This window comes from Lepidochelys kempii, chromosome 3, assembly GCF_965140265.1.
Source record: "Lepidochelys kempii isolate rLepKem1 chromosome 3, rLepKem1.hap2, whole genome shotgun sequence".
NCBI lineage: Eukaryota > Metazoa > Chordata > Testudines > Cheloniidae > Lepidochelys > Lepidochelys kempii.
The window spans coordinates 131,362,988-131,372,849 of record NC_133258.1 but is presented as its reverse complement, the minus strand read 5'-3'; the positions used below and the strand labels follow the sequence as shown (position 1 = coordinate 131,372,849).

Here is a 9,862-nt window from a genome sequence, read left to right as displayed (position 1 = left end):
TTGTACTTATGTGTAGGGCCCGACCAAATTCATGGGCATGAAAAACACATCATGGATCGTGAAGTCTGGTCTACCCCCATGAAATCTGTATAGCATTGGGTAAAAGCACACAGAAGAACAGATTTCATGGGGGAGACCAGCATTTCTTAAACTGGGGATCCTGACCCAAAAGGGAGTTGCAGAGGGGTCACAAGGTTATTTTACTGGGGGTATTGCCATTCTTACTTCTGCGCTGCCTTCAGAGCTGGGCGGCCAGAGAGTGGTGACTGCTGACTGAGGGCCCAGCTCTCCAGGCAGCATCATACAGGTAAGGGTGGCAATATCTTGCCATACCATCCTTACGTCTGCACTGCTGCTGGTGGTGGCTCTGCCTTCAGAACTGGGTTCCTGGCCAGCAGCCGCCACCCTCCAGCTGCCCAGCTCTGAAGGCAGCACCGCCACCAGCAGCGGCACAGAAATAAGGGTACCAGTATCACAACCCCCCACCCCCAGTAACCTTGCGACCCTCACACAACTCCTTTTGGGGTCAGGACCCCTACAGTTACACCATGACATTTCAGATTTAAATAGCTGAAATAATGAAATTTACAATTTTTAAAATCCTATGACAATGAAATTGACCAAAATGGACCGTGAATTTGGTAGGACCCTATTTATGTTTATCGCTTTTCAGTGCAGGAGTCTGGTGCACTTTATTAATGTGGATATGTATTATTAGCTCTCTTACGGATGAGGTTACTGAGACACCAAGAAATTAAAGGGATGCCATTAATCTGTAATCTAATTTTTTAAAAAGTAGTTTCTATCCCCTGGTACCTGTTGTCATTTAACAACCAAATTGTCTTTCTTTTGAGGAAAAAAAAAGGGGGGGGGAGGTTCTCTCCACTGTTGCTCTGCAAAACACCCCCCTCCACCCAAAATAAATGAATAGCTAGACAAACGAACAAGAGGGGGAACTATGTACATGAGAAACCATAGTGTAATTGACTATTCAGAAAGTGTTGTCAAATGCACAAACAATTTTGCTAACCTTTCCATTATAGTAACGTTAGGTCTTATAACTATAGTAAGTAAATAATTTTCAGACAAAAGTGTGAACTAAAGCTCAGTTTCCCTTTAAGTGACTTGTCTAAGGCCATTCCGTAGATCAGTGGCAGAATTTGGGACTACAAGTCATGTTCTACTATGTACCAGACATATCACTTCTTATGTTTGTACAGCACTGAGCACATGGCTGCTATTAGATAAATAACTGCAGTTCATTTAGCAGACAGCAGCGCAAAGCACAGAGGAGTGGGGAGGGGGAACTGAGATCAGAACATAATTTTGTAAAATGTGGGTGCTTGGTTCCAAGGTTTTGGTTTGGCCTCAGCTCCAACTGGGCTTGGGAGAGAGAGCAAAGGGGTGTCTACTCATGTCCTGGCAGGGCTGCTTAAAGTGACTGAGGGCAAAATCCACCCCATCTGCCCTAATACAAACAAATCACGGCCTTTAGGTGGCTGACGAACTAAAACCACCCCTCAGGAGGGGTGTCACAGCCCCACCCCCAACGCTGCAGCAGTGCTGAGCTGGCCCGCACTCCCCCCTCCTCTGCGGCCCCGCCCCGGCCGCGCTAGCTGGCTGGAAGTGGCGTACGTGCAAAGCGGGCAGAGATAGTGGCGCCTCCTCCTTGTCCCTGCAACCCCCCCCCCCCCCTCCGACTCAGGCAGCGGCGAGGCGAAGGGAGGAGACGCCGACCCGCACCGGGAAGAGGAGGAGACCCTAGTTCCCGGCGCAGAGGGGAGAGGCCGCGGCCCCGGCACTCCCAGCTGCTTCCCTCGCCGGGGCAGCGATGAGGCGGTGGCGAGCCTGAGCCCCCCGGGGAGATCAGAGCGGCCTCGGCTCCCGCGGCTGCCCGCTCCCCACCCAGGAGGAGGCCCGGGCTTCGTCGCGGGAGGGAGGGAGGCAGGCAGGCGAGCGGAGGCCGCCGCGAAGCAGGGACGGCCATGATGCAGTAAGACCTACCCGCCCTCCCAGGCTCCCTCCCAGCGCGGTCCGCCTGAGCGCTGCTGCCCGCCACGAGCCCCCGGAGCACCAGGGGCGGGCGGCGCCATGGCCAATGACAGCGGCGTGGGCAGCGGGGCCGGCCAGGGCGGCGGCGGCGGCGGCGGCAGCGAGCGGGACCGGCAGTACTGCGAGCTGTGCGGGAAGATGGAGAACCTGCTGCGGTGCGGCCGCTGCCGCAGCTCCTTCTACTGCAGCAAGGAGCACCAGCGCCAGGACTGGAAGAAGCACAAGCTCATCTGCCGCAGCGGTGGCGGCGCGGCGGCGACAGGGGGCGCTGCCGAGCACCACGCTGGGGCTGCCGCGGGAGCAGGCGGCGGCGGCGGCTGCAGGGAGGAGGGAGCCGGGGCTAAGAAGGTGCCGCTGGGCGCGGGCCCCGGCGCTGAGGAGGAAGCTGCGGCGCCTCTGACCAACAACCATGTTCCCGCTGCCGCTGCTGCGCTATCTGAGGCGGCGGCCCCCGCCGAGGAGGAGGCGGCGGCTCCGGCCGGGGAGGCGGGGCTCGTCTACCGGGACAAATCCAACCTGTACCCGGGCGGGGGCCAGGCCGGGGCCGGCGGGGGCGCGCTGCGGCCGAACGGGCAGACCAAATCGCTGGTGCCGCAGCGGCTGGCCTTGGAGTACATCGTGCCCTGCATGAACAAGCACGGCATTTGCGTGGTGGACGAGTTCCTGGGCAAGGAGGTGGGTGGGCGCATCGCCCGGGAGGTGCGGGCCTTGCACCACACCGGCCGCTTCACCGACGGGCAGCTGGTCAGCCAGAAGAGCGACTCCTCCAAGGACATCCGCGGGGACAAGATCACCTGGGTGGAGGGCAAGGAGCCCGGCTGCCAGACTATCGGACGCCTCATGAACAGCATGGACGATCTCATCCGCCATTGCAATGGCAAGCTGGGCAACTACAAAATCAACGGCAGGACGAAAGTGAGTGACCCTCCTTCCCCCCACCCCGTCTCGCGCGCACACACTTGCGGCTCGGCCTCGACCCCCAGCTCCCCAGTACCTGGGGCTTCTCTCCTCGCCCATTTCCTCCTCTTGCGCGCATCCCCCTTTCTAGCAGCTCCTCTGAGGCCAAGCAGCTCCCTGGTTAATGCGTTAGATCATCGCCTCTCGCGGCCCTTCTGCCACACGCTGAAGGGGCAATTCAAGTGAGAGCTGAAAAATAAAATAGTGTAGTCCTGTTTCCTCTTGTCAAAAACGCCACCGACAGGCGAGCTCCCCTGATGCCAATATTGAGAATCTTAGTCAATTTTGTCCCTGTGCAGCACCAAAGAAACTGTGCTGGAAATAGCAACAGTAGGATTGCATGGACAGCGTTTTAACTGCTGTGTTGTCTAACCCTGTTTAAAACTCTCTCAAATTTTCATTTTAAGTGTAAGCATAGGCTTGGCAGGGGCCAAGGATTGGATAGTCCTGGAAACCAAATAGCTTCTCATTCCTAGAGGGTTGTCCCTAAAGTCAGGGTGGAGTAATGTGTATTGCTGGTGAGTGAGGTAATATTTTTTATTGGACCAACTTCTGTTGGTTAGAGAGAGAAGCTTTTGAGCCACACAGAGCTCTGGGAAAAATCAGACCTGAAGAAGAGCTTTGTGTGGCTTGAAATGTAGGGAAAAAAAAAAAGATACCTCACCCAACTTGTGAGTCTAATATCCTGGGAGCCACATGGCTAAAACTATGCTGCATACAACAGTGATTGCTGCTGTCAGTGCTGTGCCTGTTCTGTGGCTGACTTCCATTTCTAGGACAGTCAGTGGGCATGCTTTCATGAATGCTACCTCCCGTTGCAAAACTAATATGGTATTAAATGTCTAAACTCATGCAGCACAATCCTTGTTTGTGAAACACCGCTTCAGAAACACAGCTTCAAATAGAGCTCTCTCTTTGCATGAGAGAGATGAGGCAGGTCTGTAACTATACATGAATGTCAAGGTTGCTACAGGACTTGTTAGTTCTAATTTTCCTCTTCTCTATCCTCTTATATGCAGGGCAGTTTTTTGTTCTGAATGTGGCAGAAAACTCATATAGTACAGGTGGGAAAATAGTTTTGAAAATGATGCAGTTTTAATTGAGTTTTTTCCTTTTCTTCATGAGTAAAAGACAAGTCTGAAGTTATACTGTATCTGCTGCACACTCTACACAAGGGTGAAAATGATCCTCCTTTAAATTCTGTTTGAACTGGTGGCCCCTGAAAATTTGGAATGTGATGGTCACTGTCTGTAGTGCTCCCCTTAGATATTAAGTAATTTGATCACTTTGGAGATCTCATGCTACAACAGTGTTTGATCAGTTTCTCATAAACTGAAGCAATTATAAATTCTAAAATAGTAATTCTTGTTATGAATACTTCTAGCATTACTTACTGGGTATTTGCTTATGAATATGCTCTTGGCAGTGGAAGTTTTAGCATGTATGTAAATTAGTTATTAAATTACCATGAGTTGGATTGGTGTAGTAATACAAAAAGTGCTGTAGATAAGTGTTTGCATAAAACTGCCAGATATGAGACTATGGCTTAAAGTGACTATAATATGTCAGGTTACAATATTTGGCACACTTACGAATACAACAAAATAGAAATTTTTGGGTAAGTATCCAGGTTTTTTTTTTTAAAAAAAAGTTTGTAACTTGTTCACCTGTAGTGGAGTCATCATGAAGTGCTGTTTTTATAATCTACTGTAAAATGTAAGTGGTAAGGAGAGGAAAGGTGTGATTGTTTGTGAGACGTTTTCCTTGCCAGTTTTGCCAAAAATGAGTACATTCATATCTTCCTTAGTGTTTTTTTTTTTTGTTTTGGTTGAGACACTAGCCCTCTTACCATGGAATTCAAAGTTTCTTGTCATAGTCATCCTGACTTGCAACTGTTTTCTTTGGGTTCTTAAAGGAAAAAAAATCACAGCCTTTACAGAATACTGTATAAGACATCTCTAAGTTTAATAAAGGACTAGTAATAAGAAAAAATATCAAACATTTTAAACATTTGCAAAAAAGTTGAAACATCATTTTCACCTAAATCTCTGACAACTTGCTACTTCTGTTGCAACATAAGAATGTTAGTGTGAACTGCTAAAAAGCAATGTGTGTCTTGTTGCACTGTGACAGACTCTTGTTGCTGCAGAGCATCAGCTAGTAGGAAGCTATGGGGGAGAGGGAGAAACTGGAAGTGGGGTAGCCCCAGACTTCTTTTGGATTTAGTAAATTAAATAATTTCCTGGCTGATGGAGAGTATGTGTGGAATTTTGTTTGTGTACCTTGGTGTCCTCACACTTAATTTGAAAGGTTATTACATTGGAAACTGCTGGCTGACATACTGTGATTATGTGGGTTTCTTGTGTAACTCCATAGCGTGGGATTTGTTAGCCAGTTCATCCTTCAAGTAAGTATTCCCCTCAAACAATCCTCAAAGTTAAAATATTACAAAACAGCCTCTTAAAATCTGTCGCAGTTAGATCTGAAATTGGAGTAATACTATTTGAATGGTAATCCTGCATTATCCATAGCCTCTGCCTTTTTGTAATTCAGACCCCAGCCCTAAAAAGAAAAGGAGTACTTGTGGCACCGAAGAGACTAACTAATTTATTTGAGCATGAGCTTTCGTGAGCTACAGCTCACTTCATCGGATGCATACCGTGGAAACTGCAGCAGACATTATATACACACAGAGATCATGAAACAATACCTCCTCCCACTCCACTGTCCTGCTGGTAATAGCTTATCTAAAGTGATCATCAAGTTGGGCCATTTCCAGCACAAATCCAGGTTTTCTTACTCTCCACACCCCCCCCCCCCAAACTCACTCTCCTGCTGGTAATAGCCCATCCAAAGTGACAACTCTCTTCACCCCAGTCCTGCAATTTACGGTAGATGGGTAGTGTGTTGTAAATAGCAAGACTGGGGCTTAGAGGAAGGGTTATTGGAGTTGCCATGCAGCATCAAACTACTGGTTCATTTAGTCTGGTTCCTACCAGCTTCTGGCAGTGGCCAATACCTGTTGCTTCAGAGGTGGTTACACCTCCACAGCAGAAACTACCTGGCTCATTGTGAAATGATGTACATGGGCAGGAGAGAATTCCTTCCTGCAGTTAGTTCTAAATGGAGTAAGAATAAGACTGATGGAATGTGGTTAGTCCTACTTGGATGCAATCTATACCTTCTGACATCTCTGGGGATGTATTATGGACAAGATCCCTCCAAGAGATATAGGGGTTAGAGAGAGGTTGCTTTTCTCTCCCCTCTTTTTCCCTTGCTCTCCTTATAGTAGAGGCTAATGCTTGTGCTGCTGGGGGTAAACTTACTTCCTCAGCAACTTCAGCAGGGACAAAGTGGAAGTCAGTGGATTGACAAGAATCGTTCTCTTGAGTGGGTTAAGGGATAGACAAGAGGAGAGAACAGGTATATTTCTGAACCAAGTTTATTCACTTACTCCCACAGCTAACAGGGACTAGGAGTGCTATGAAAACTAATATTTATTTCTTCGTACCTCAGCCTCCATTAACTGTACAGAATTGCACTTGTGCCACTCCTTCAGAGTGCTTTCTCTGTCTGGCAAGAGTAGTTTCACTATGCTAATCAGGATCACCTGATTGAGTAGTACAGTTCTGGGGAGGAAAATAGTAGAGATGGAACACACACAAGGTGGATAGGACAGAGACAAAGAGGAGAAGATGTGAGGATGATTGAGACCCATGAACAGCAGGGGGACTGGCTGTGCGCCAGCAGCAATGTAATAAATACAGAGCCAGCAGCAGTGTAATAAATGCAGAGGAGAACCCAAAAAGTAAAGCATGGGGGAGGGGTAGAGTAGTGGAGACTTCTTACACAATTCCAACCACTGGCTGCTTGGTAGGAGGAGGGAAAGAAGGCTCCACATTTATTATACAACTGTTACATAAAACTGTTATGAAAAATGAGTCTCTTCCTTCCTCCCCCCTTCTTTTTGTCCCAGGGTTGAGGGAATTGCAATATGTTAAGAATCTGAGCATCCACATTCCTGGCAGATCAGAGAGCTAAGGGAACTGCCATTTGGCCTTGCTGGTGGGGCACCTTTCATTTTGACCTCTGGTTACCAGGCTTAGTTCTGGGTACTCTGTAGTCTAGTAAATTTTCAAGCCCTGTTCTGAACAGTCCTTACACCAAATGTGTGCTTTTTTTGGTAGCAAAAACTGCTTTTCTTTTTTTAAACAAACAATGGCACACTAGAAGTGTGATTATGCTTGATTCCCAGCTATACCTACTGATCCAGCTTTGTGTAAGCCCCAACATACATGGGTATCTGGTATAATGCACTTTGCCACGCTATAGCTTGCATATTTTTTTACTGTATTAAGTACAATTCGCTTGTTATAGGGACAGTTGCAGTCTTGCCTTCCAAACATTCTGTTTTTTATATTTGTGTCTGTAATATTTTGGATTGCTTAGTATGGGTGTATGGAGAACATAAAAGAAGCCTTATAATGTGTATCATAACGAAGTACTTTAACAGCATAGTAGGTAAATCAGCATAAAATACCCTGGGCTACAGGGATCGTTTTAGAGTTGGGCTTTGCTCTGGCAGGACAAGAATGCCCTGCTTTACTAGCAAGGTCTGGTGCAGTATACTCCCGTAGCACAAGTACTCTAAGTAGTTCTATTAAGTGATGTCCCTAAATAGGATTTTTGTAAAAAATTTTGAAATACAAAACTAAAAGTTGGCCTTCAGAATTGTCTCTTCAATAGTGAAGGTATTTTCTTATGTTGGTTAAAAAAAAAAAAAAAAAGCATGCGTGTACTTGTCTTTCAGCAGTTTTCTCTACATTTTTCTGACTCTAACCTTGATGTTTAGACACCTAGTCAAAACAGTCCTTATAACCTGATTCAGTAAAATCTCGTCTGGCCTTTTGTACTTGCGACTAGAAAACTGATGATTTTTGTTGTTGTTGAGGGTGTGGAGAGGGTGAATATTGGCACAGAAGTTACCACAGCATTTTTATTGAATCTTTGACCAGCACTGGTCCAAGCCCTGTAAACAAACTTGTTCTGTTAGGAGAAGAAATGAATCATAAATGACTCCAGTCCATAGCCTGCTGTAATAAAAGGGTAGGAATTATGTTGAGTTTCATAAATGTTTCATTGGTTGAAAACATCTGTAATATTTTACACCTTTCTCAATCTTCTACCTTCTTTTTTCTAGAGATGCAAAAGCAAAAACTCTCTGCTTTAGCTAATAGCTGGGTACCTTTACAGAAGTGAGTGGATTGCTGATGAAAGGACAAAATGCCATTTTAATGGCTAATACTATTGAAAAACATCCAAACATTTAAGTAATTGATTTCCGTACTGAAAGCAGTTGCTTTCCATACTCACTAAGCAGTTGAGACATGACCATTCACAAGATCATCAGTTCAGATTCAATCAAGGCTTATATAGTGGTTGGGGGGGGTCATTACCACTAGGAGGCTATTTAGTAAGGGCTAGTCTACACTGGCAATGCTAAAGCGCTGCTGTGGCAGCGCTTTAACATGCCTTGTGTGGTTATGGCACAGCGCTGGGGGAGAGCTCTCGCAGTGCTCTTAAAAAATCCATCTCCATGAGAGGCGTAGCTAGCAGCAGTGGGAGCACGGCTTCTAGCACTGGTGCACTGTCTACACTGGTGCTTTACAGCACTGAAACTTGCGCTCAAGGGGGTGTTTTTCACATCCCTGAGCGAGAAAGTTGCAGTGCTGTAAATTGCCAGTGTAGACAAGCCTTAAGTGTAAGAAAAGAAGTAGTAGCTGGGCCTTGAAATGTTTACCCAACATCTACTAGCCTGAGGAATGAGAGGTCGGGTCTGTTAGGGAGGGTAGACTGATATTTTGGGAGAGGGAGGAGAAGAAAGGAAATATAGAGGTGGTAGAGAACATAAGCAAGTGGAGGGACAGAGAAAAAGAGACGGACATTGATGACGCAGGAAGAGAGAGATTTATGATCTATTACAGGGAAAATAAAAAAAGGGAAGTGCAGCCCAGGAAGGGAAAAGACTATAGAACAAAATCAAGAGGTGTAGTAAGTTAAGTTTTTTTTTAAAGTTTTATTTAATATAAGTGATGTGTTACAATTAAATGCAATACTCATCTGTTGTACTTTTTTTACATTGCAGGGAGTGTGGCTTTGTGGACATCACCTAAAAAATATTTCTTACACTACTTAGTAGGCTTAGTTTAATTAAGTCAGTTTAAATTTATTTTTAAAATCTACTTTAAACCAGTGTAGATGCCTAACAGATGCACTTGTTTGCCTTAATTTGATAATTAGCTGTGCAAACTAAAATGACTTAAACTTAAACAAGAGTTTATTTACATTAGGGGCTTGGCTGGTTTAAGTAGATCAATTGAAAATCAACTTCCTCAAACCACAGTGACTTTAAAATCTGCTGTATTTGCATTCCTGATCACATTTAACATCACGGTGTGAAAGTTTCAGGTTTCTCAGATGACCTTCAGGTAGTCAGAACTTCACAGTATACTCTTTTGCAAAGATAAGGTACAAATGTGACTATTCTTTTCAAAAAGAAAAGGAGTACTTGTGGCACCTTAGAGACTGACCAATTTATTTGAGCATAAGCTTTCGCGAGCTACAGCTCACTTCATCGTTGCATCCGATGAAGTGAGCTGTAGCTCGCGAAAGCTTATGCTCAAATAAATTGGTTAGTCTCTAAGGTGCCACAAGTACTCCTTTTCTTTTTGCAAATACAGACTAACACGGCTGTTACTCTGAAATCATTCTTTTCAAAGCATGCCCTTTTTAAAATCAGAAAGAATGTATTCCTAGAGCAGTGACTAAAAAGTGGGTAGCACATTTAAAACAA

The 9,862-nt window shown here is 45.8% G+C and overlaps 1 protein-coding gene across 5 annotated transcripts in view; it reads left to right on the top strand.

Moving 5' to 3' along the window:
- The first annotated feature begins 1,625 nt into the window (after positions 1–1,625).
- Positions 1,626–9,862, top strand: part of EGLN1 (egl-9 family hypoxia inducible factor 1) — a 47,636-nt gene continuing 39,399 nt past the window's right edge. For 2 of the 5 annotated variants that reach the window (XR_012158147.1, XM_073338069.1), the window contains exon 1: positions 1,628–2,967. Coding sequence is in view for 3 of the 5 variants with exons in the window: in XM_073338069.1 (XP_073194170.1) it covers positions 2,092–2,967 (876 nt within the window). In the remaining 2 variants the exon portion in view is untranslated. Of the gene's footprint in view, positions 2,968–9,862 lie in introns of all 5 variants that reach the window. The other 3 variants (XM_073338070.1, XR_012158146.1, XM_073338067.1) reach the window with 3 other exon arrangements.